A 24,636-nucleotide genomic window follows, 5' to 3' on the forward strand; every position below is an offset into this window, starting at 1 on the left:
TTTCTCTCTTTTCATTCAAATATTAGCAAGCTCCGACTTTGTGACAAACACTTCTTCCTCCTCCTAATCTCTAACTGTAGCTGCCTCTGGCTCCGCTGCTGCTGCTGCTAAGTTGCTTCAGTCGTGTCCGACTCTGTGCAACCCCACAGACGACAGCCCACCAGGCTCTCCCGTCCCTGGGATTCTCCAGGCAAGAATACTGGAGTGGGTTGCCATTTCCTTCTCCAGTGCACGAACGGGAAAAGTGAAAGTGAAGTTGCTCAGTCGTGTCTGACTCCTAGCGACCCCATGGACTGCAGCCTACCAGGCTCCTCCATCCATGGGATTTTCCAGGCAAGAGTACTGGAGTGGGGTGCCATTGCCTTCTCTGGCCTCTGGCTCTAAGGCCTCTGAAACCTACTTCCTCAAACCTGTGTCACAGCTCTATTACCTTTTAAGGTACCCCCTTTTGTTTCAATCTTTCACAAAATGAAGTATCATAATTGACTGTAATATCTATAATATTATTTCCTATTCTTGTGGTCATTAAATCAAAGAGAAAGCCTATGTCTGTAGAAGAATATATTTATAAATATATGAGTAGAATATGTGGAAATTTATTGGAAGATAAATCCAGACTAAGAAAGGACATTAAAAAAACAACTGAAAATGAGCTTATCAAGGTATACATGAGTATTCCCAAAGATTAGATACACCTAGGATCAAATAGAAAAGACTCAGCTGAGAACAGCAAACCATGAGAGAAAACAGATAAAACTTAGAAGGAAAAGGGAAAAACTGGCAAATAAAATAAATTAGACGTAAATATTCTGAAATTTAAAGAAGAGGATTGAAGAAACTTTGAAAACACCACCCTTTAACAAGTATCACTGAAAGTATAACAAAAATGCCTCTAACCCTGACTCTGGTCTCTCAGACCAAGACATCCACAACATATCTTAACTACAAAAAGCACATAGATGGGATATATGAGATAAAACAACTGAGGGTACCACATTTTGCAAGAAAAAAAAAATCACTGAAAATTTGAAGTTCTCTGATTACCAATGGTTCATCCTATGTTCTCTTCCTTCAAATTATACATTTCTAAAACTTTATTTAACAACATGCTACAATTCCAAATTTCCAACTATCCTTGTTAAGACTTCCTTAAATTCAAAATCAATTATGTCCCTTTATCTATATAATCAAAGCTGAATTCATCTTTCTCCCACTCAAATTAGTTCTCTTCCACATGAACTTATTTCTTTTGATTTTACAAGCTCACAATCTTGAAATCATCTTTAATTTTTTTCTTCTATTCTGTCTCTCAAAATTATATTCTAAGACAAAAGAATTCAATAAAAACTTCTGGAGAAAACAGTGCTATTAGCTACAAAGTTAGAAAAAATTAGTAAACATCTCTATGAAGTAAAAACTTTTCACATATTCAAGCTGTTATAAATATTTAAGTTCACAAATTACACTCATTTTTTAAACTCAATTAAACCTCATACCTTGCCAAAAAAGATTTTCCTGATCCTGGAAGGCCTCTGAGAAGAACAAGAACTAGTCCAACATAAGATGATGTCTTCTTTCTTACAACCTGAGAAACTGGCGTTTCTTGTACCTGATAAGCACTTGTTCCCTCTTTACCTCTCCATACCTTTGTTGGGGAAGTATGAGAAATAACTGGGGGTGGAAACTTATAGTTGACAGGCCTCCAGTGTGCAGCTGTGGTTACAACAGGAGCTACAAAGCCATGGTTTGCTTGAAAGAGGTCAAAAGCAGGAATCATTGGATTCCACATTGGTGGAGGGGGAGGAGGCGGCAGCAGTAGAGGGAGAGGGGTTAGTACTGGGCAGTAATTCACATCCTTCCCCTTTGGTGGCAGTTCAGTATGTTTGTGTGGCTGGAAACTGAATTCTTCAGAAGGTGCAAAAACATCAGGGACAGACATGGATTTCTGATCTCCACCTGTACCTGTACCTGTATCCAGCCCTGGATTTTGGACAGCGAGGTTTAGAGGAGCCTGAAGCTCACTGGCATCCAAATCTACAGGGGCTTGAGAGAACTGAGTCTTCACACACTCAGATTCCAAAAGCTCTTTCTGAATTTGGTTGCTGCCATCCATCACAGTGTCATTATCTGCATGTAAAGAGCTACTGAGAAGAGAATCTTCCAATGCCAATGTGCTATCTTTTGTAAAACTTTTGGACCCATTTGAAACTGAACGTGAAGTTAAGGAATTTGAACTTAATGCAGGGACAGAATGCTCTAAATTTTCACTGTTCAAATCCATATTTTGGGTAGAAAGAATGGGAGTCATATTACTTGAATCTGAACTTACAAATGAACTCGGGTCATTAAAATTATTAACATCTTGCAAAGGCAAAAATGAATATGCTTGGTTATCAGGAGAAGAGTTCAATTTCTCAAAAGCATTTTGTATTAAGGAATCTAAGTCTTCAGTTAGCTGCATGTCCAAAAATGAATCCATTTTTGAATCTTCACTCTCTCCTTCTGGAAGATACTTTTCCATTATTTCACATTCCACTGCATTTACTTGTTTCTCAGAAGCAACGAAGTTTTTTGAAGACGATTCTTCTATCTTAGCATCAGTGGCTGATAATTCTAATAGACAATCCATGGCATTTTCAACTGTACAACAATAAAAACAACAATAACAACAATAAAATATATCTATATGGATTGAAAATAGTAAAATATAATTTAATTAAAATTCACATAAAATTACACTGACTTTACATTGAATGAAATTTCAAGAAATTTATAAATATTCAAGTCATTTTTAACTTAACACTTTACTAATATATAAGTCTGTATAGTGAAAGGTTTGAATAATGGAGACATGCAATGTTGTTACCTTCAGACAAACAGTAATAAACTAGGCTAATAAACTGCCATCAAGTAGATATTCTCTGATGAATTTATTGAGTAAAAGAAAAATATCTGGAACTGTATACTTTAGGGTTGTTTATAAAGATCCTAAAACCAGTTGATTTAATCAACAAATACTTACCTACTACATGCTGTTTTAAGTATGAAGTATTTTATTTATTAATAAGTATTCTAATAAATCTAATTTGTTTATATGGTCCATACTATGAATTTCACTTAACACAAAAAATATGCATGAGCATGTACTACATATCAGACATACTTTGTACAAAGATGAATAAGGTATAGGTTTTACTACACTCAAAGGATTTTCACAGTCTAATGGAAGCAACTGAAGATGTTAGAAGACAATTATACTATAATATAGATTAAATACTGCACACTCTTAATAATATACAAATGCCTAGGCAGCCTTATAGGAAAGTAAGGAAAGATTTCACATGAGGTGATATGTAAACTGGGAGTTGAAGATCAAAAAGAAACTTGTCAATACAGAAGGGAAAGGCAAACCCAGTCCTGAAAACAAACAGCATGTTTAAGCTATTGAGTTTGTTGGAATGCAAGTACACAGTAATATGGCAGATAAGAGAAGGAGATAAAACTGGAAAGGGAAATGAAGTAAAATTGGGAAGGGTCCTCTATTTCATGGTAAGAAATACTAATTTTATTTTCTAAGGGAACTTGAAGGGAAACTACCTGTCATAGCATTTGGGCTAGATGTTTTGTCGTCTCATTGAATCTTCAAATTATACTACAAGCTATAGTACCCCAGTACAGAGACGAAGAAAATGAAGTTTAGAAAGTACATTAACTTAGCCCAAGTCACACAGATAATAAGTGACAGGGTCAGGACTGCTGTGTCGGCTCCAATGCTGAGCTCTTTCCATTATAACATAAATACAGAGAAATTAGAATTGTTAAGCATCTGAAATCTGAGGCTTTTTCATATTATTTTTGTGTATTATCTTAAGGAAGATAAATGTGGAGACAGCACAGCACAGTAGGTAAAAGCTCTGGTCAGGAATCAGAATGACATTTAAATTCCTACTTGCTGGCACGAACACTTTGAACAAGTTAGTTAACTTTCCTAAGCCTTGATTTTCTCATTTGCAATGTGTGGATAACAAAAATACCTACCTCATAGGGTTGTTGTGAGGATTAAATGAGATAATCCATGAAAAAGGGCTGTGCACAAGGACTGGCACCTAGTAAGCACCCAATTAGTGTTCCCTTAAGAAGAAAAACAAAGAGGGATTGGAGGGGGCAAGCCTGACAGAGAGACTAGTTAGAAGACTATAGCAATAAACATGGAAAAAAGGGAAAAAAAAGGTGGGGGGGGAGCAAATATAAGAAGAATTTCTAAGAAAAAACTACATGATAGAAAAACCACAAAAGATCAACCAAAAAAATTAATGTGTATTTAATGAAAAACAGTATATGTTAAAAAGAAGTAAAAGATCAAATTATATACATAAAACAGAAGTTTTTACAGTGTTGAGAAAAATTAAAACAATGGTATAAAAAGATGAAAAACGCATGAACAATTCACACAATATAAGAATAAACAATCATATATAAAAATGTTAACATTTCTTTTTATCTAAAAAAAAAATTAAGAAAAGGTAAAATCTGATTCCTAAAATCTTAAAAGAATACCATTCAATGCTGATAAGGCTGTAATGAAACCCTTATACAGTGCTAGTGTCATTACAAATTGGTACATTTGTTTATTTTATAAGGTAAATTTATTTTTTAATTAATTTTTATTGGAGTATAGTTGATTTACAATGTTGGGTTATAGTTTTTGCTGTACAGCAAAGTGCATCAGTTATACATATACATACACCACTCTTTATTTTAATTCTTTTCCAGTACAGGTCATTACAGAGTATTGAGAAGAGTTCCCTGTGCTATACAGTAGGTCTTTATTAGTTATCTATTTTATATGTAGTAATGCGTATATGTCAATCTCAGTCTCCGAATTTATCCATCCCTCCGCTTTCACCCCTGGTAACCATATGCCACACCTCTTTAGTAGGCAATTCAGCAATATGTTTCCAAGAGCCAAAAACTGTCCTTACCCTGTGATAGAAGAAAATAAAACTTTGGAATTGGGAAAAAGCCAAAAGACGGAAAAGGTTATTCATACCAAGATGTTCTCTGCAATATTAATTATTCATGTAAAACATAGCTATAATTAAATAAATTAGAGCATAATAACCCAACAGAATATTAGAAAGCTATTAAAAAATATATAAAGACTGCAGACAAATGAAAAAAATGCTTATATTAGGTTAAGTTTTAAAAGTAGAATATACAACGTCATAAATGTTATTACTCAAACTACTCAAACATCAGCATTTATGAACACGGTATAGAGAAGATCCTGGAAAAGAAAAATGTTTTTTGTTAGGATGTAAGGGTAACATTGGAGAAGGAAATGGCAACCCACTCCAGTATTCTTGCCTGGAGAATCTCAGGGACGGGGGAGCCCGGTGGGCTGCTGTCTATGGGGTCGCACAGAGTCGGACACGACTGAAGTGACTTAGCAAGGGTAACATATTGATATTTTCCTTGTACTTCTTCATTGCTATTTGTGTACATGCAAAAATAAATTTTAAACACACCAAAATTAGGAAATATATGTTGAAGCCACAAGTAAAATTGTAAACACTATTATTTCTGAGCATCATATAGACGGCTGAAAACTGGTTTTCTGCATACATAACAGGATAGATAAGATAGACTCACATCGCAGACTGTGGAATATAAAAAAAAAATTGAAGTTTACCCCATTACCAAAATTCCCCAAACCTAGAACCATTTTACTTATACTAATCATGGCCAATAGCAATACTAAACATCAATATTTAACTTACTCATCCATTTAAATTTGATAAGTTTCTCGTCTGCAAACATACATCTAAACAATTTATTAAGTCATTAATAATTTACTACACTGAAGACTTTATCAAAACAAAACAAAAACTCAATCCTTACTGAAAAAGTCCTATGAGGTACATACTAGTATTTTTCTCTTTAACAGATAAGAAAACTGAAACCCAAAGAGGTTAAGAGGTAGAGCTGGAAAATCAACCTAGTTTTCTTGACTCCAAAGCCAATTTAAAATCACACTGGTCTATTAGCCTCAACTCTTAATCAGCTCTCATTCCCATAATTATAATTACCTTTTCACTCAATAAATATTTACTGAGGTCCAAGCGAGTCATTTGGTATTTAGGGGCATGGAGATACAGCAGTACAACAAAACAGTTTTTTAAATCCCTCTCTTTATATAGTACTCTAGGTCAACGGCTCTCAACTGGGAACGATTTTGTCCCCCAGGGAACATAAGATGATATACAGAGGCATTTTTAATTGTTACAACTGCGGGGGTGGGATAGGGGATGTGCCACTGGCATCTAATGGGTACGGGCCAGAGATGTTGCTGAACATCCTATGATGCCCAGGAAAGCCACTCACAACAAAGAATTATCTGGCCCAAAACGGCGATAGTGCCAATCTTTTTGAGAGGGAAGATAAAAGGAAATAAAACATAAAATATGAAATCTACACATACATCTTATACCTAGAACTATACATTTCTTGAAAGAAGAAACGATGAGTTATTCTTCTTTATATCCCTCATAATACTAAACTTCGTACCTTACCCACAGCAGATATTCAAAAAGTGATGAACAAAATAGAAATAACGTAGTCATTTTCTATATTACTACTGGTCATGGCATAGTACATAAAACCTTTTTATAAAATGCAAAGGGTTCAAACTAAACTTTTCTCACCTTTGAAATCACATTCAGAAAGCATCAAATACACTACATCAGGATCCAGATCAGAAAACATCTCTGAGACACTGGTGAAGAGTTCTTCCTGATCAACCTTTGTCTCATACATGGAAGGAAGAGTAGTGGTTGGCTCCTCATGACTAGTAACACTGGATACAACTTCCTTAGAGTTTGTGGTCTTCCGAAAAGGATTTCCCCCAAGATTTTTCCTTCTCCTTGGCATTCTGACTTCCAAAACTAAAATGTTTCCCTTTTCTTATTTAAGATGTTTGATATTTAAGTCATACCTCAAAGAAAATAGGGTTAAATATCTTGCACAATCCAGTAGTAAAAGGACCTAAAATAGAAAGCAAGTTGAAACACTCAGACTACAGTTATAGTTCCAGATCTAAAATTGGAATGACATCTTTATTTAACTCTAAGAAAGTACCATCAGCTCTGGTGGGCAGCAAAGTCCAAGAGCAGTCAAACAATTTCCCTCTCCAAAATATTCAAGTTTTTCAGGATTGAACATGTTAAAAATTAAGATATTAACAAATGTAATATAGTTTCAGAATGGTGAGTACACTATTTTAGCACAATTACTTCATTTAAAAAAACAACAACACGGTATTCATAAAGAGGATGCCTACTGAACACCTATTTGGATGTCCAATAGGCATCATAAATTTCACATGTCCAAAACTGAGCTCTTTATCACATACTTCACACTTGTTCTTCCTAGTCTTTCCCATCTCAATTAAGGCAACTCTATCCTTCCAACTGCTCAGGTCAAAAATCTTGGAATAATTCTTGACTCTACTCATCCCACATCCAATTTAGTAAGTCAATTTTGTCAATGCAACCCTCAAAACGTATCCAGTATACAATCATTCCTCACCATTTCCATGGCTACCACAGCCTTGCCTGGATTAGTATAAAAGTCTCTTAACCTCCTTGCTTCCACCCTTGCCCCTTCAGTCTACTGAGCACAACAACTAGAGTGACTCAGTTAAACCACAGGTCAGATCACACCTGTCTTCTGCTAAACTATCCACTAGCTTCCCATTACACTCAGGATAAAAGTCAGAACCCTTAAAATGGCCTATAACCCAGACTTTTTTTACTTTGGTGCAGTCATCCCTATTCCTCTTTCCCTTGCTCATGCCACTCGAGCCATCCTTCATCTCCTTGTCCTTCAAACATCAGTCATGCTCCATCTTAGAACCTTTATATTTGGTCCCTTCTACCTAAACTACTACTATCCCAGGTATCTAAAAGATGTATTTCCTATCATTACTTAATTGTTACCTTCTCAGGAAGTCAGTTGTCCAACACCACTTATCCTTCTTTCCTTACTTGAATTCTCTCCATAAAGCTTACCTTCTAAAAGAGTATATGTGTTTCATCCACTTGTTTTATTTATTACCCATATTCCAGTAAAGTGTAAGCTCCACAAGGGCAAGGACTCATACATCTGGAGAACTCTGACAATCTACTTGCTTTCTCCGCTTGGATCTATCTAATGAACAATTCAAATGTAACATTATCTAAAACCAACTGTCTGATATTTTCTCTGAAACCTGCTCTAAACATGTGGTCTGGCTATAGTCTTCCGCCATCTGTATTCCTGTCTCCTAAATGGTCTCCCTGTTTCTACACCTCTTGTTCCCTACAGTCTATTTTCAATATACCAGCCAAAACGATCTCCATACAACATAAGTCAGAACGAGTCAGAGTATGCTTTAAATTTTCAACTGGCTCTCCATATCACTCAGAGTGAAAGCTAAATTTCTTACTATGTCCCACTTCCACTTTTGGTCTTTAATATACTTTTTCCCAAGACACTTGCATTGCTAACTCTTTTACTCCTTCAAATCTTTGCTCAAGTACCACATTCAATGATTTCTTCCTTGATTATCTAATTTAAAGTCATATTCCCCACTTTTTCTTTCCCAATCTCCCTTTTCTGTTAACTACCCATTTCCCTTAACACCTTCTACATTCCATAAAATTTACCTTTTAATTAAATTTATTGTGTCATAGCTCTCTCCATCTTCCAGGACTGCAATGTCAATATGGCAGCCACCAGCCACATGTGCCTATTTAAATTTAAATTAGTAAAAATTAAGTAAAATTATATTTTATATATAAATATCAGATATAGTAGATTTTAGAGCAAAAAAAAAATCAGCAAAGATAGAGAACACTATATAATTATAAAGGATCAGTCTGACAAGAATCCAGAGCAACCCTAAATGTGTAGGCACCAAACAGAGCTACTAAATTAAGTGAAACAAAAATTGACAAAATTGAAAGGAGAAATAGACAAGCTTATAATTATAGTTAGAGATTTCAACACCCCTCTCTCAACAAGACTAAAGAGACAGAAGATCAGCAAGGATACAGAAGAACTCAATAACACCATCATTTAAGGATCTAACCAACACCTATACACTCCACTCAACAACAGCAGAATGCATATCCTTTTCAAGAACCCAAATAACATATACCAAAATAGACCATATCCTAGACTATAAAACAAACCTCAACAAATTTGAAAGAACTGAAATCATATAAAGTATGTTCTCTGACCACAATGAAATCAAACTCAAAATCAATAACAAAAAGATAATACAAAAATCTCCAAACACTTGGAACATAAGTAATATACTAAATAATCTATGGGTCAAAGAGGAAGTCTCAAGGAAAATTTTAAAATATACAAAAATGAATGAAAATGAAAATATGCCATATCAAAACTTGTAAGACACAGCTAAAGCAGCAATGGCAAAAATTTATAGCAAATTTATAACTATAAATTCATACATTAGAAAAGACGAAAAGTCTCAAATCAATAATTTAACTTTCCACCACAAGAACCTAAAAAAAGAACAGCAAAATAAACCCAAAGCTAGTAGAAGGAAGAGAATAATAAAGACCAGAGCAGAAATGAATAAAACTGAAAAGAGAAAAACAATCACTCTAGACCCTACAGACATCAAAAGACTAAGAGAATACTATGAACCAATGTACATACAGAAGTCTGACATCTTATATGAAATATTTATTTCTCAAAAAACACAAATTATCATACTCACTCAACAGGAAATAGATAAAAGCCCTATGATTTTTAATGAAATTTAATTCACAATTTACAAATTGCCAAAAAAGAAATTTCAGACCTGAATACCTTCAATGGAGAAGTCTACCATATATAGTCTCTTTCAAAAATAGAAGAAGGAACACTTCTTAATTCATTTTATCAAGTCAGTACTGTTACCCTGATACCAAAATCAGACAAAGCATTACCAGAAAAAAAAAAACAAAACAAAACTACAAACCAATATCCTTCATGAATACAGACATAAAAGTCCTTAGAAAATATTACAAATAGAAATCAGCAATTTATTTTAAAAGAATTATACATCATTATTAAATGAGGTTTATCCCAGAGATACAAGGCTTTTCAATATTTAAAAATCAGTATAACCCATTATATTAATAGGCTAATGAAGAAAAACCTTAGTTGTATGAATAAGTGAAGGAAAAAAGTGACAAAATTCAATACCCATTCATGATAAAAACTACCCCAAAAATAGGAATATATGAGAACTTCCTCAAAACCCTACAGATTACATTTCATTTAATAGTAAAATACTGTATGCTTTCATCCTAAGATTGAGAACAAAGCAAGGATTTCCACTCTCACCACTCTTACGAAATACAACGCTGGAAGTTCTAGCCTGTGAAGTAAAGGAAGGAAAGGAAATAAAAGATATACAGATTCAATAGGAAAAAATAAAACTTTCCTATTTGTAGATGACATAGCTATCTATGTGGAAAATCCCAAGGAATCAACAAAATCTCTAACATGAGTTCAGCAAAGGATACAAGCTAAATACACAAAAGCAAAAGCAACAACTGTATTTATATATTCTACCAATGAATACATGAACATTGTAATTAAAAATACAATATTATTCACAAATCCTCAAATAATGAAATATTCTGAATAAACCTAACAAAACATATATAAAGACGTATGCTAGAAATACAAAATAGTGATGAAAATTTTCAAAAAAGTAGATGAGTGGATTTATGAGCCGTTAGACTCAATATAGTAAAGATGTCAATTTTTCCCAAATTGACATACAGATTTAGCACAATTCCTATCAAAACCCCAGCAAGATTTTTTGTGGATATGGACAAGATTATTCCTAAATTTAAATGGAAAGACAAAGGAACTAGGCTAGTCAAACTAAAAGAGTAAAAGGATTCAGTTGATTCCATTTTAAGACTTACTATAAAGCTACACTTATCAAAACTGTATATCAGTGGATGGACAGGCATACAGATCTGACAGCAGATTACAGATTGGGAAACAGAAGCGACCAACATGAATATGCCCAACTGACATCTGACAAAAATGCAAAAGCAATTCAATGGAGAAAATATAACCTTTCAACAAATGGAACTGGAACAAATAAGACACCCACAGATAGAAAAAGAAAAGCCTTGGCCTAAGTCTCACACTTTATTTAAAAAAAAAGACAACAACAACTCAAAATGGATCAAGGACTTAAATCCATAGTACTATAAAACTTTCAGGAAAAAAAAGAAAATCTTATGGATCTAGGGCTAGGCAAAAACACCAAACGTATGCTCCATAAAAGGAAAAACTGATAAAACTGTATTTTATCCAAACTTAAAACTTTTACTCTGTGAACAATCTTGTTAAGAGTATAAAAAGAAAAATGACAGCCTGAAAGAAAATATTTGCATACCATGTATCTGACAAAGGACTAGTATCCAAAATATATAAACAAACTTTATCAAAACTCAAAGTAAAAAAAAAAAACAAAACAAAAACCAAGCAATTCAAACTAGAACATGGGGGGGGAGGGGTTCACCAAAAGGATATACAGATGGCACACAGGTACATAAAGAATTTCAACATCATTAGCCATTAAGTAAATGCCAATTTAAAACTACAATGAGATATCATAATACTTACACATCTATTAAGTTGGCAAATATAAATAATAATGACAATAGGAAATCCTGGCAAGGATACAGAGAAATAGGATAGCTCATATGCTGCTGATAGGAATGTAAAATGATAAAACCACTCTGGACAGCAGTCTGGCAGTTTCTTAAACTAAATCTGCAACTACCATACAATTAAGTAATTGCACTTATGGACATTTCTCTCTGAGAAATAGAAAATTATGTTTACCCAAAAACCTGTACATAAATATTTATAGCAGCTTTATTCATTATAACCAGAAACCAGAAAACAATTCAGATGTCCTTCAATGGGTCCACAGTTAAATACACCATGTTACTTCCATCCCATGAAGTTAATAGTCAGCAATAAAAAGAAACCTACTATTGGCACACAAGACCTGGATGAAACTGCAGAGAATTAGGCTGAGTAAAAAAAGTCCATCCAAAAGGCTATCTATTGAATGATCCTCATTTACTTAACATTCTTGAAATGACAGAAATACAAAAATAGGGAACAGATTAACAGTTGCCAAAGGTTAAGGAGGAGGAAGGAAGAGGGAGTAGTGGATGTGGCTATGAAAAGGAATTTGAGGGATTTTTTGAGGTGATGAAAATGTCCTATATCTTGACTGTATTAATATCAATACCCTGGTTGAGATGCCGTAAGTCATTTTGCACATGTTTCTTTCATTAGGGGAACTGGGTGAAGAGCACAGGAGATTTCTCTGTATTATTTATTACAACTGCATGTGACTCTCAGTTCAATAGCTCAGTCGTGTCTGACCTTGCGATCCCATGGAATGCAGCACAACTGGCTTCCCTGTCCATCACCAATTACCGGAGTTTGCGCAAACTCATGTCCATCCCGTTGGTGATGCCATCTAACCATCTCATCTTCTGTTGTCCCCTTCTCCTCCTGCCTTCAATATTTCCCAGCATCAAGGTCTTTTCAAATGAGTCAGTTCTTCGCATCAGGTGGCCAAAGTATTGAAGTTTCAGCTTTAGCATCAGTCCTTCCAATGAATATTCAGGACTGATTTCCTTTAGGACTGTGGTACGATCTCCTTGCAGTTCAAGGGACTCTCAAGAGTCTTCTCCAACACCACAGTTCAAAAGCATCAATTCTTTGGTGCCCAACATTTTTATAGTCCAACTCTCACATCCATACATGACTACTGGAAAAACCATAGCTTCGGCTAGGCAGACCTTTGTTGGCAAAATAATGTCTCTGCTTTTAAATATGCTGTCTAGGTTGGTCATAGCTTTTCTTCCAAGAAGCAAGCATCTTTTAATTTCATGGCTGCAGTCACCATCTGCAGTGATTTTGGAGCCCCAAAAAATAAAGTCTCTCTTTCCATTGTTTCCCCATCTGTTGCCATGAAGTGATGGAACCGGATGCCATGATCTTAGTTTTCTGAATGTTGAGTTTTAAGCCAGCCTTTTCACTCTCCTCTTTTACTTTCATCAAGAGGCTCTTTAGTTCTTCTTCGCTTTCTGCCATAAGGGTGGTGTCATCTGCATATCTGAGGATATTTCTCCAGGCAATCTTGATTCCAGCTTGTTTTTCATCCAGCCCAGCATTTCACAGGATGTACTCTGCATATAAGTTAAATAAGCAAGGTGACAATATACAGCCTTGATGTATTCCTTTCCTGATTTGGAACCAGTCTATTGTTCCATGTCCAGTTCTAACTATTGCTTCCTGACCTGCATACAGATTTCTCAGGAGGCAGGTCAGGTGGTCTGGTATTCCCATCTCTTGAAGAATTTTCCATAGTTTATTGTGATCCACACAGTCAAAGGATTTGGCATAGTCAATAAAGCAGAAGGAGATGTTTTTCTGGAACTCTCTTACTTTTTTGATGATCCAACGGTTGTTGGCAATTTGATCTCTGGTTCCTCTGCCTTTTCTAAATCCAGCTTAAACATCTGGAAGTTCACAGTTCCTGTACTGTTGAAGCCTGGCTTGGAGAATTCTGAGCATTACTTTGCTAGCATGTGAGATTGGGGCAATTGTGCAATAGTTTGAACATTCTCTGGCATTGCCTTTCTTTGGGATTGGAATGAAAACTGATCTTTTCCAGTCCTGTGGCCACTGATGAGTTTTCCAAATTTGCTGGCATGTTGAGTGCAGCACTTTCACAGCATCATCTTCTAGGATTTGAAACAGCTCAACTGGAATTCCATCACCTCCACTAGCTTTGTTTGTAGTGTTGCTTCCTAAGGCCCACTTGACTTCGCATTCCAGGATGTCTGGCTCTAGGTGAGTGATCACACCATCGTGGTTATCTGTGTCATTAAGATCTTTTTTATATAATTCTTCTGTGTATTCTTTTCACCTCTTCTTAATATCTTCTGCTTCTGTTAGGTCCATACCATTTCTGTCCTTTACTGTACTCATCTCCGCACGAAATGTTCCAATCTCCAATTTTCTTGAACAGATCTCTAGTCTTTCCCATTCTATTGTTTTCCTCTATTTCTTTGCACTGATCACTGAGGAAGGCTTTCTTATCTCTCCTTGCTATTCTTTGGAACTCTGCATTCAAATGGGTATGTCTTTACAATCTCAAAAAGTTGTGACTCAACAAAAAGTTATGTGACTCTACAATCTCAAAAAGTTTAATTTTGAAAAAGAGTATGTAAAACTAAAAATTCAGTTTCTCAGTCATACTTGTTACATTTCAAGTGCTCAATAGCTACATGTGGTTAATGACTATCATATCACATGTGAACTTTTCCATAAGTACTGTTCTAGAATATAAGTTCCATGAGGCAAATGAATATCTCCTTTTAGAAAGTTAAGAAGTTTTATTTACAGAAAGCACAAACTGAAGGCCATAAAGAAAAAGAAGTACTAACACATCTAACCACATTTAAATATAAAATACCTGTATATCAAGAAAAAAGTTAAAATATGTATAACATATAGTAACTGTTTTCAATTTCTTCCCCTTCATCCTTTCTTAAACATGATTTTGCCCCACCATTTCTATCACTATACTAAAAATTGCTCATATCTAAATCACCAGTAACCAATGTCAATGATAAAAGTCAAAGATAAAGGGTCTAATCCACCAGGAAGATAAAGCAATTCTAAGTTTGTATTCAACTAGTAAAAGCCCTCTCTCTGTAACTACTATAACAAGGAGGTTCCCACCTCAGCCACTACCCTGCTCCTCACACACACATAGAAGAGAGGAAGGAGAAAGAAAACGGAGAGAAAAAGCAGTAATGACATAAAAGATTTGAGTTATGTAAGTATAACTTGACTTAGTATCTAAATAACACCAGATCCAATAACCACAGAATATTATTTTCAAGGTCACATGGAATTATGCTAGAATCAATAGCAAAAATATAACTAGAAAACCCAATTATATGAAAATTAAGAAACATACATCAATACATCAGAGACGAATTCATTATGTAAATTGCATATTAATACTGATTGTAAAATAATTATTAATAATTATAAAATATTTTAAACAAATAAAAACATTATACATCTATACTTGTAAGATACAATTAAAGTCATGCGTAGAAGAGCAAACAAATGCATATATTAGAAAAGAAAGGCTAAAAAAAATCAATGATCTAAAATTGATTTATTGAATTTTTATAGCTCCAGAAACTATATGCAAAATACCCTATGTTCTCTGTACACCCCAATATGACTGATTGTACATAAACCATATCCATGCCCTCCTCAATCATTTCTTTCCTACCAACTACCTCCCACCAAAAAGACTCTATCCTCTCCTACCTTTAAAAATTCTAGTTCTAAAAAGTTCAAATTCCTGTACTGGAAAAACTGTTTGAAATCTGACTTCTCAGTGCACCCTGAATTATTAACTCACTGAGTTAATAGGAGAATTTTTAACTCAGACTATCCAAACTCCCAGTATTTCCTAAGCAGTTTGTTTCTTAAAAGTTTATTGTTGCAACTTCCCACTTTCTGTTGACTTCTTGATCCAACATAACCTGTCCCCTACATCTAGTAGTTTTTCTCTGGCTGCCCCTTCTCAGTTTCCATCATTGATCTCTTTTCTTCTGCTCCCTCTTTCAAGTATCATTGCTACCCTGGGTTCTATTCCCAATCATCTGCTCCACCACCTTTTTCTAGGTCCATCCAAACCCACTGCTTCAATACCTATGACTCCAGCCAAGAATTCTCTCCCAAACTCCAATATAGTTAACTGCCTTGAGGTAGGAGATAAGATAGGCCCTTGGGCTGGATAGTTGGTGTTTGTCAAGCAGAGTAAAACTGAAGCTCTGTTTCCCCCAGACAGTCTACCAAGGATAAAAGCTACCAGCAAAAGCTGAGCTCTGTTGAAGTAAACAGATAAGATAATCACTCCTGAGTCAAGGAAAACTTCTCTGTCTGCACATGAGTAGGAAGACTCCTTGCGGGTCAAAAAAGTAGAGAGCAACCACCCCTTAATAAGTGTGGACACACCCCCACAGGCCTCTGAGGTGGAATCCAACTTAGCAAAAAGTTGCACACACATGTTGGAGAAGGTCATAGGACAGGTCAGATGGGAAAAAGGAACAAGATAATTCACCAAAGGTAAACAAAGACCTTGAAAGACTATCCTATATAAATGATTTAGATCACCTCTTTACTGTGCTCCTCCTCATACACTTACTCTCCCAACGTGTATTTCTGCCTTGCGCATGTGTGCATGCTTGGTCTTACTTCAGTCTTATATCAACAAGTTTAAAATAAACAAGTGCTCTCCCACTTGTGGTGCTGTGTCTCTAATAATAAACTTTTATCTGTTTTTTACAGTTTTTGCCTCCTTGAAACATTCTTGCTTTCACACAGGAGCAAGAGTCAGGGCCATTTTGCTTCTAGACACCAACCCCTGGTGATCTAGTGGTTTTCTAGCCTGGTTTTCATCCAGGCTACCCATGTTCAATTCTTAGGGAGGGAACTAAGATCTCTCTTCAGGACTACTCACTGATGTCTCTGTGAGTTCAGCCTCACAGACATATCTACTTGGACACTACACTTAGGCACTTCAGTCCTGAGAGTTCCAACTTAAAATGCTTCAATGACTCCACAGCTCTCAAGACCAAGTTCCAACTTTCCAATTGTAAAGCATTCAAGGACTTCTATGATTTGGCCTCTTACCTACCCCTACTCTTCTCTTCCTCTAGTTTTCCTCAGGTACTCTCTGCTTCTCCTATATCTAATTATTTGTTTCCCAAAGTAGACCACTTCACATCTCTGTGCACACATGTTCCATGCAAAAGTCCCTCTACCCCATCCTACCCAACCCTTATTTCTTGGCTAAAGTAACTTTCTTTCAAGAAAGTTTTCCACTATCTGGAAGTCTGATTTACACAGAGCTACTGCTGCACCTTAAATATACCTCTATCTGAGTATCTGTGTACTTATTTGTTTAGACTGCTAGTCTATAAGCATCTCACAATATGTTCTTATTTAGCAAACAAGAGCTTAATAAATATTTGTTATATGCCAGCACAAACCAAAAATTTAGTTCTTTAATATACTGGACTTACCATTTCAGTAGCTAGACTACTCAGGTCCATAATACAGGGCATCTCTTTCCCATGAATAAAATACCTAGGAAAATAAATTTGAAATCAGAACGGTGGTTAAGATTCAGAATGAATATTCTTTGCCCAGAACTCCTTCTCCCCTACTCCACCAGGGGCCTAATTTCTGCTAACAGACCCCTGGCCATATAAGTAAGCATATCACATGATTTAGGCTGAACTAGGCATATACCTGGAGAAGGCAATGGCACCCCACTCCAGTACTCTTGCCTGGGAAACCCCATGGACGGAGGAGCCTGGTAGGCTACAGCCCATGGGGTCTCGAAGAGTCAGACATGACTGAGCGACTTCACTTTCACTTTTCACTTTCATGCACTGGAGAAGGAAATGGCAACCCACTCCAGTATTCTTGCCTGGAGAATCCCAGGGACGAAGGAGCCTGGTGGGCTGCCATCTATGGGGTCACACAGAGTCGGACACGACTAAAGCGACTTAGCAGCAGCAGGCATACACCTCCGGAGAAGGCAATGGCAACCCACTCTAGTACTCTTGCCTGGAAAATCCCATGGACGGAGGAGCCTGGAAGGCTGCAGTCCATGGGGTCTCGAAGAGTCGGACATGACTGAGCGACTTCACTTTCACTTTTCACTTTCATGCACTGGAGAAGGAAATGGCAACCCACTCCAGTGTTCTTGCCTGGAGAATCCCAGGGACAGCGGAGCCTGGTGGGCTGCCATCTATGGGGTCACACAGAGTTGACTGAAGCGACTTAGCAGCAGCAGCAGGCATATACCTCATCCCCTCGGCTGCAGGAATTGGTCAAGGGACAGGCACGTGACCAAAGCCTCTGACAGAAGTAGCTAAGTCTGTGCTCAGGAACCAGGTCCCAACATATGGAGAAGCATACCGCAGTAGGAGAGATGGTGCCAGTGTCACAGATGTAAGCACAGGAAGAACTGGAAATTCCCTGAGAGTCCAGTGGTTAGGACTCTGTGCTTTCACTGCCAACTCTGACCCTGGTCGGGGAACTAAGATCTGCATCTTTATATGTAAAGATACATTTAATTAAAGCTGTAAAAGGACCTACAGAGTATGCCTTTCCTACTTAGAAAACTTGCATCTATCAGATATGTTTTTTTTTCCCTACTAGGTAAACCCCAATATTACTATTTAGTTCCCTTTTAATACACTCTACACAAACCACATCTCTTTTCTTTCACGGCTGCAGCTTGTGGGATCTTAGTTCAAGGATCTGGGATCAACCCATGCCCCCTGCAGTGGAAGGGAGAAGTCTTAGCCACTGGAAAGCCAGGGAAATTCCTCATGTCATGGTTTAAGGTAATCAGTTTACTTCTTTCTTTTGTTACACTCTAACCAGGACATGGTGAGATGACAATGAGCAATTACAAAGAGAATGTACAATGTTAGGGAAAGTAGAGGACTGGCTTCCCAGGGGAGGCATCACCTCTATGGAGATCTGAAAGATAAGTATGAGTTAACAAAACCAAAGGGGAGGGAAGCAGGGAGCAAGGGAAGGCATTCCAGACAGAGGAAAACTGTACTCAAGCCTAGATTTAACAAACTTGGCATCTTGAGAAAGAAATGAAGTAACTGAATAACTAGCATATTGAGGGCAAAAGGAAAAAGTGACAGAGAATGAAGAAGTTAACAGTGCCAGATCATGATCCTGAAAGCCAAATTAAGAAGTTCAGACTTCATCCTGAAGGCAAAGAAAAGCCACACACACAAAAAAGGTTTTGAGCTGAGGCGTTAAGGGTTTAAACGTGTTAGATTACTCCAGCTACAGTGGGATAAAGTGGATGGGAAGGCAAGACTGGAAGCAGGGATAACCACTTAGGAGGCTACTGTGGCAATCCAGGTAAGCGATGATGCTAACTACTGAGTAGGATGGTAGCCTGGGAATGGAAAAAAGATACACATTCAAGAGATATTAAGGAGACGGGACTTCTCTGGCAGTCCAGTAGTTAAGACTCCAAGCTGCCACTGCTGGGAACATGAAGGTCAGGGAATGAAGATCCTGTAGGCCTCACAATGTGGCCAAAAAAAAAAGGAGAGATACTAAGGAGCAGGAATCCAACAGGGCTCAGTGATCTATCACAAAATGAAAAGAAGGAAAGGAACAGCCCAGGTTTCTGCCAAGTTATTATTAGCAGTGCCTACTATTTACCAAATTCTCACCACATATGCATTATCTCATATAATCTTCCCCTAGGAAGAAGAGGTAGTTTGTTTCATATTTTTGGTTTGAGGCTGGGAAAGGGAAGGTTGATAATAACTATAGTTTGGGATATGCCCAGTCTGAGTCACCTGTGAGAGAATACAAATCAACGTGTTACAAAGGTAGATGATAACCTGAGTCAATTTATCAAGAAACAGCTCTGGGTTGGAGATATAAGAATTATCAACATACAGATAGTAACTGGGAGAAATATTTTTTAAGAGCAAAATATCTTCTTTAACTCTGAACTTCTACTGCTGGGGGCTGAGGTTCAATTCCTGGTTGGGAAACTAAGATCCCACATGCCATGCAGCAAGGTCAAAAAAAAAGAAAAGAAAAAAAAAATCTCCTTTATTTATGCCAATATTTATTTAATACCTACACAACTATAGCTTTGGAACTAGAATTAGGGGAAAAAAACTGAGTAAAATTCAGTGAAACTCACAGTTACTACAGGGAGGAGGTAGCTCCATATAGCAGTAAGTGGATAGTGAAAATATGTTAAAGGTTCAGAGGTAATATGATGAGTATGTGATTATCTCTGCTGGGAGAAGAAAGCAAAGCAAACTTTACAACATATACCACCTAAATTTTGAAGTAGGTCAGCAGAGAGTTTAAGGGGGGAAAGGCAGGGAGAACAGTGAAGACACTACAGTCAGAAGAAACAAATTCGAAGACAAAAGAAAAAATTTTTTAAAAGACAGCCTGCTTCAGAACAGAAAAATTAAATATTATTCATGTCAGTCTCCCAAGCTAATTCTTAAATTTAATAAATAGAGCGAACATATTTTTAAAAAATTTTAAAGACACATGGGGGAAGTTCATTCTACTAAATACTGTATCATATTGAAGTAACATTGTAAGATTAAATGATACAGCTACAAAAATCCAATAAAAGATGGAAGGATCATTATTAAGAGTCCAGATATAATCCTAATGATACCTGGCTTACTCATTGTCTGGCATGGTAAATATATATAAAAAAAAATTCAATCTCTTCTTTAATTCCTAATAAAACTACTACTACAGGCATTTAATAATGTGATCTGCTAAGATCCAATGTTTGATCTGACAAACTGAAATTCTTCCCAAGACTTACAATGTGAATTTGCATATAAAAAGCTGAATAGAAGAAAGGCAAAGATGGTAGTTCTTTTCTAAAATTCACATTGACTTATAAATGGTTACTGCTTTGCATATCAAAAGATGCATAACCATAGATAATCATGAAGAAAAGAGAGATTTTAAGAGAAAATCCTCACATAGTATTAAAAAAAATGCCCCTTCACTGATACTATTTATTTAGCCTCTATTGTATACAGATACTATGCTTACTTCAATAAAGAGAAAATATTCCATAACTTAAGCCCACTTTTTCTATGAAGTCCAGTATTTAGTCCTCTTTACTACCCCCTTCAAAGCAGCTAAAGTCAACAGGTGCACAAATTGACATTCGTTAAGTACTAAATGCTGATTTGTCCCGGGTTTTGTTTTATACGTTAATCTTTTTTCATTAACTAAAGAGTAGTATTCTCATAGAAAAGCAGCCATTTCTTTCCTCTTCTTTACACCACCTCCATCACTGTAGCCCCCACACCCCGCCGTCCTAGCATAGCCACTTGAATAATAAAGCTCTGGCAAAGGAACAAAAAAATGTTTATTTAATTTCTGACCTTGCAAATCGGGCAAAGTCAGAAAACTGAACCACGCTGATTATCAAAACACAAACACATGACGTTTACATTTCTTAAAGCTTTTAAGAATTCTTCCATTGAAAATTGAAAGATGAAGGTTAAAATGAGTTACAAAAGAGAGCCAGGCGTCTGAGAGAAAAACAATGGAAATAATAAAAATAGAATGAAAAAGCTGCTGCTGAGATGAAAAAAAAACACATTTTTTTAAGCGGGGGGCGAGAGGCAGCTGCAAATCAGTCACTGTTTTCTGAGAAGCCAGGTTCATCTCCAAGATTTTCTTCTCTGAGCTCAACCAATCCCACCTTTTCTGAGTTATCCAGTCTCCAGGCAAGCAGCGCTTCTTGATTGGCTTAAAGATGCCGAGTAGAAAAACCAGCCAATCCTGCCTTGAAGTCAGAACTGTGCTATGGAGACATTACAACCACTGCATGGCGAGAATGTGTACAAACCTGTCCGTGCCACAAATATCAGATCCTAGTTCTAAAGACTGTTGCAGAAAAGAAGATTCTTCCAAGCCAACACTGAGCGTGATCTGGCATTTACATTTTTTTAAATTACTCTCTCTTTCTGAGAGAGAGAAAGAAAATAAAAATAAAAATACCACGTTTTAACCAAAAGAGCTTGAGGAATAAACTGCCCCAGGTCGGATGACTTACTCTACCGAAGACGGATTTTCAAAGGGACCTCCCTGGAGAGTCCGGATCACAGTAGTGTTCAAGGAGGGAGTCAGTGAGGATCAAAGTTGCCGTGGGGGAGGGTGGTATGGACGACGATCAAAGAGACACAGATACCAGTAACCGGGAATGCCTCCCCACAGTACCCAAAATCGGAACGTGCGGAGTGAGAGGCTGTGTTTGGATTTGAAGTGAGTAAATAAAACGGCTGTGCTAGGGCTACGTGCTCCGGAGGGTGGCCCCAAGTTCCAAGAAGGTTCCGCCTGGGAAAGCCGAAGGAGCTCGGAGGGCCGCCAGGTCAAGTCCCAGCGGGAACTGACAGGGAAGCCCCGGGGGGGCGAGAGGGGTGTGTCAAAGGCCCGGAGGCCCGCCTGGGACTGGGAGGCCAGGAAAGCGGCGACTGCCTCCGCCTTCGCCCGACCTCGGGCGGCGAGCCAGGGCCCGCCTCTCACCGACGCCTCACTTCCCTTCCGTCCGGGCGACCGGGCCCGCGGGCCGGACTGGAGACGGCCGCGCCGGACCTCCACGTCCGGGAGTTGGGGTTTCGGTCGCAGCGCCTTCCGCTGCTGCCTCAGGCCCTCCGCTCGGGTTTGGGGACCCCGGGATTCCATTCTTCCCGACCCTCAGCCCAGCCCTGCCACTCCGCCTCCCACCCGCCGCCTTTACCTGCTCCAGAAGCAGGCGGTGGGCGTCGAGGCCGAGGCCGCGTCGTCGAGTGTGCGACGCGGCGCCGCGGGTCCGCAGCCCTTTCCCGCCGCCACCACAGCGCTCTCCGGCGCGGCGCAGGGCTGGCGAGCGCGACGGCCGCCGCGGGGACACGCGCGGCGGGCGCCTGGCGGGGAGACACTGCCGCTCTCCGTCCGGCCGGGGAAGAACAGCCTCACAGCAGCCAGCCGCGAGAGGGCGGGTGGGCGGCCGAATGGGGAGGGGTCTCGGAGAGCAGGGAAGGGCTGCCACGTCGCCCAGGTGGATCGCTGCTCTCCGCTTCCCCCGCCCCCACCGGCTTCGAGCCGCGACCTCTGGTTCGTCCCCGGGCTCAGTTGGGGCGCGTCGGTCCGCCCCGCCTTGCCGGCCCCTGTGACCCCGGCCCGCAGGCTCCCGCCTCTCCGTCTCCCCTCAGTGAGCGGGTCCCGGCCTGGCCTGTTCTGCCGCATCGGGCCCGCCCTCCCCCGCCTCGAGCGAAAGCCTGACGTGTTTCCCCCTTCCCTTGTCGTGGGGTCACACGGAGGAGCAAGCCCTTTCCAATGTGTCGGGTTTTCGAGGAGGGCGGGAGTCGTTGTGAGCTAGTGAACGTAGCAATAAGGGGCCTGAAATTTCTGCGGAAATAAACTGCGCGGTAACCACAGCCGTGCCTAAGCCTCTTTCACTCTCTTCCAATCCCCCAAAGCAAAAACAGAAACACAAAGTCGTACTCGCTGGCCGGGGCGGGCCCGCCAGGTCGCGGGTCCCGAGTTGAGAACGACCACGAGGCGGACCAGGCGGCCTCGGCGTAGCCTAACTGGGCAGTTGACTCGGGGCGAGCGAGGCTACAGAGGCGGGTGGCGCGCGAACCCCGCCTCCGCGCGCGCCGCGCTGTCCGCGGGAGGTTTCCGGGCGCGCGGCCCCCTGCCCTTCTGCGCGCTCGGGAGTCGGACGCGGCGTGGCCGTTTTGGAGCCGGGAGACAAAGAGGTCGGCGGCGGCCGCGGCAGGGACGGAGGTCTGCCTAGTACCAACCCGCGCGGCCCATGTGCCTTCTGAACAAGCTGACGGAAGCAAAAAAAAACAGCCTGTTCGCAACGTAGGACCGCAGGCGCTGACCTTTGCCCTGCTTAGAGCTTCAGTTTTCAGGTGCCGAGAAAAAGCAACGAGGTTTTCTTCGCTTTTGCGATCACTGTGTTATTAGACCGTCACCCAAGCCTGCTCCATTTTTTCTTTCCTCCTAAATTCTACCTTCCTTGATTTCCTGCTCATGTGTTCTATCGCGAAATGTTCAGTGTTTTCAGGTACACGAATTTTTTCCCCCTTGTTTTCCGGTAGTGGTGATTATGGTTATATTCGTTTTTTGCCCCTCCCTCTGTTCCCCTCCCTTTGCAATTACTTTTTGTTCCGTCATCAGTGTATTTCGTAGAGAAACGAAATAGTCCCCTGACAGACATCGAAGAGACAGTCTGTCGATGTTGTTATAGTAATTGCTTTAAACTGAATGGAAATTTGGGGGGAAATGTAGGTGAATTTTTATCTTCATTTAGGTCTAATTGGAACACTTAATTCACGAAAACATTCTAGGGGTTTTGTTTTTTTTTTTTAGAAACCCGAAATATTTAAGCAGAGATCTCGGGATGGTCAATTTTCTAATGAAACCAACCACACTGGGAAGGAGGATTTTTTTACCCCCCTTTCTGTGATTTTTGTATTTTTGAAAAGTTTCCTTGAACCCCTGTTTAGAAATTACAATGCAAATACCTCTATTAATGCTTTTATTAATTTCGAAACAGCAAAAGTGTTAACAAAATCTCAAGATCTACATAACCTTAACATTATGTTGCCTCCTAACAGCCATTAAAAGAGACTAATAACAGTGTTATATGCCACTTGAGGAATTAAAGAATCCTAGTAATTATAAACTTCAAACAAATCCAGAAAGTTAATGTTAATTTTGTTCATATGAAATATGTTCAGCATGATACTAAAAACTGGCATTTAAATTCTTGATTTTTCCTTTGATCATTGTTAAGGATTTATCACATTCTTAGGTCTGAACAATAAGATGTAAAGTATTCTTAACAGTGGAAAATATATTTCAAGCCAGCAAGACATCACCCAGGAAGAA

The 24,636-nt window shown here is 38.7% G+C and overlaps 2 protein-coding genes across 5 annotated transcripts in view; both read right to left on the reverse strand.

Annotated features, from left to right (window-relative positions):
- Nucleotides 1-6,965, reverse strand: part of N4BP2 (NEDD4 binding protein 2) — a 52,917-nt gene extending 45,952 nt beyond the window's left edge. For all 3 annotated transcript variants that reach the window (XR_014082503.1, XR_014082501.1, XM_081591988.1), the window contains exons 1-2: nucleotides 6,705-6,965; nucleotides 1,497-2,640 (exon numbers count right to left, since the gene is read on the reverse strand). Coding sequence is in view for 1 of the 3 variants with exons in the window: in XM_081591988.1 (XP_081448114.1) it covers nucleotides 1,497-2,640; nucleotides 6,705-6,930 (1,370 nt within the window). In the remaining 2 variants the exon portion in view is untranslated. The remainder of the gene's footprint in view (nucleotides 1-1,496; nucleotides 2,641-6,704) is intronic.
- On the reverse strand, nucleotides 6,705-22,997 carry LOC145546114 (uncharacterized). 2 transcript variants are annotated; one of them, XM_081592031.1, is made up of 4 exons: nucleotides 22,493-22,997; nucleotides 17,223-17,286; nucleotides 8,706-8,788; nucleotides 6,705-7,044 (listed from the first exon to the last, which is right to left on the reverse strand). In XM_081592031.1, exons 1-4 carry the CDS (start codon nucleotides 22,978-22,980, stop codon nucleotides 7,011-7,013), a joined length of 669 nt encoding a protein of 222 aa, XP_081448157.1. In that variant the 5' UTR covers nucleotides 22,981-22,997; the 3' UTR covers nucleotides 6,705-7,010. The 2 variants fall into 2 exon arrangements, with proteins under 2 accessions (XP_081448157.1, XP_081448165.1); XM_081592039.1 differs by lacking the exon at nucleotides 6,705-7,044 and adding an exon at nucleotides 7,884-8,208.
- Between the last annotated feature and the right edge of the window lie 1,639 nt (nucleotides 22,998-24,636).

This window comes from Giraffa tippelskirchi, chromosome 1 (assembly GCF_054371585.1).
Source record: "Giraffa tippelskirchi isolate mGirTip1 chromosome 1, T2T-mGirTip1v1.2.pri, whole genome shotgun sequence".
Lineage (NCBI taxonomy): Eukaryota > Metazoa > Chordata > Mammalia > Artiodactyla > Giraffidae > Giraffa > Giraffa tippelskirchi.

What these genes read in the sequence shown, in the direction of transcription:
- LOC145546114 (XM_081592031.1), bottom strand. Translation starts at nt 22,980, where the DNA reads ATGCGGCAGAACAGGCCAGGCCGGGACCCGCTCACTGAGGGGAGACGG. An exon ending in GTAGTCTAGCTACTGAAATG is followed by an intron (nt 8,789 to 17,222) that starts GTAAGTCCAGTA and finishes AAATTTAAATAG; the next exon opens with GCACATGTGGCTGGTGGCTG. An exon ending in ACAATAAATTTAATTAAAAG is followed by an intron (nt 7,045 to 8,705) that starts GTAAATTTTATG and finishes TTTCTATTTTAG; the next exon opens with GTCCTTTTACTACTGGATTG.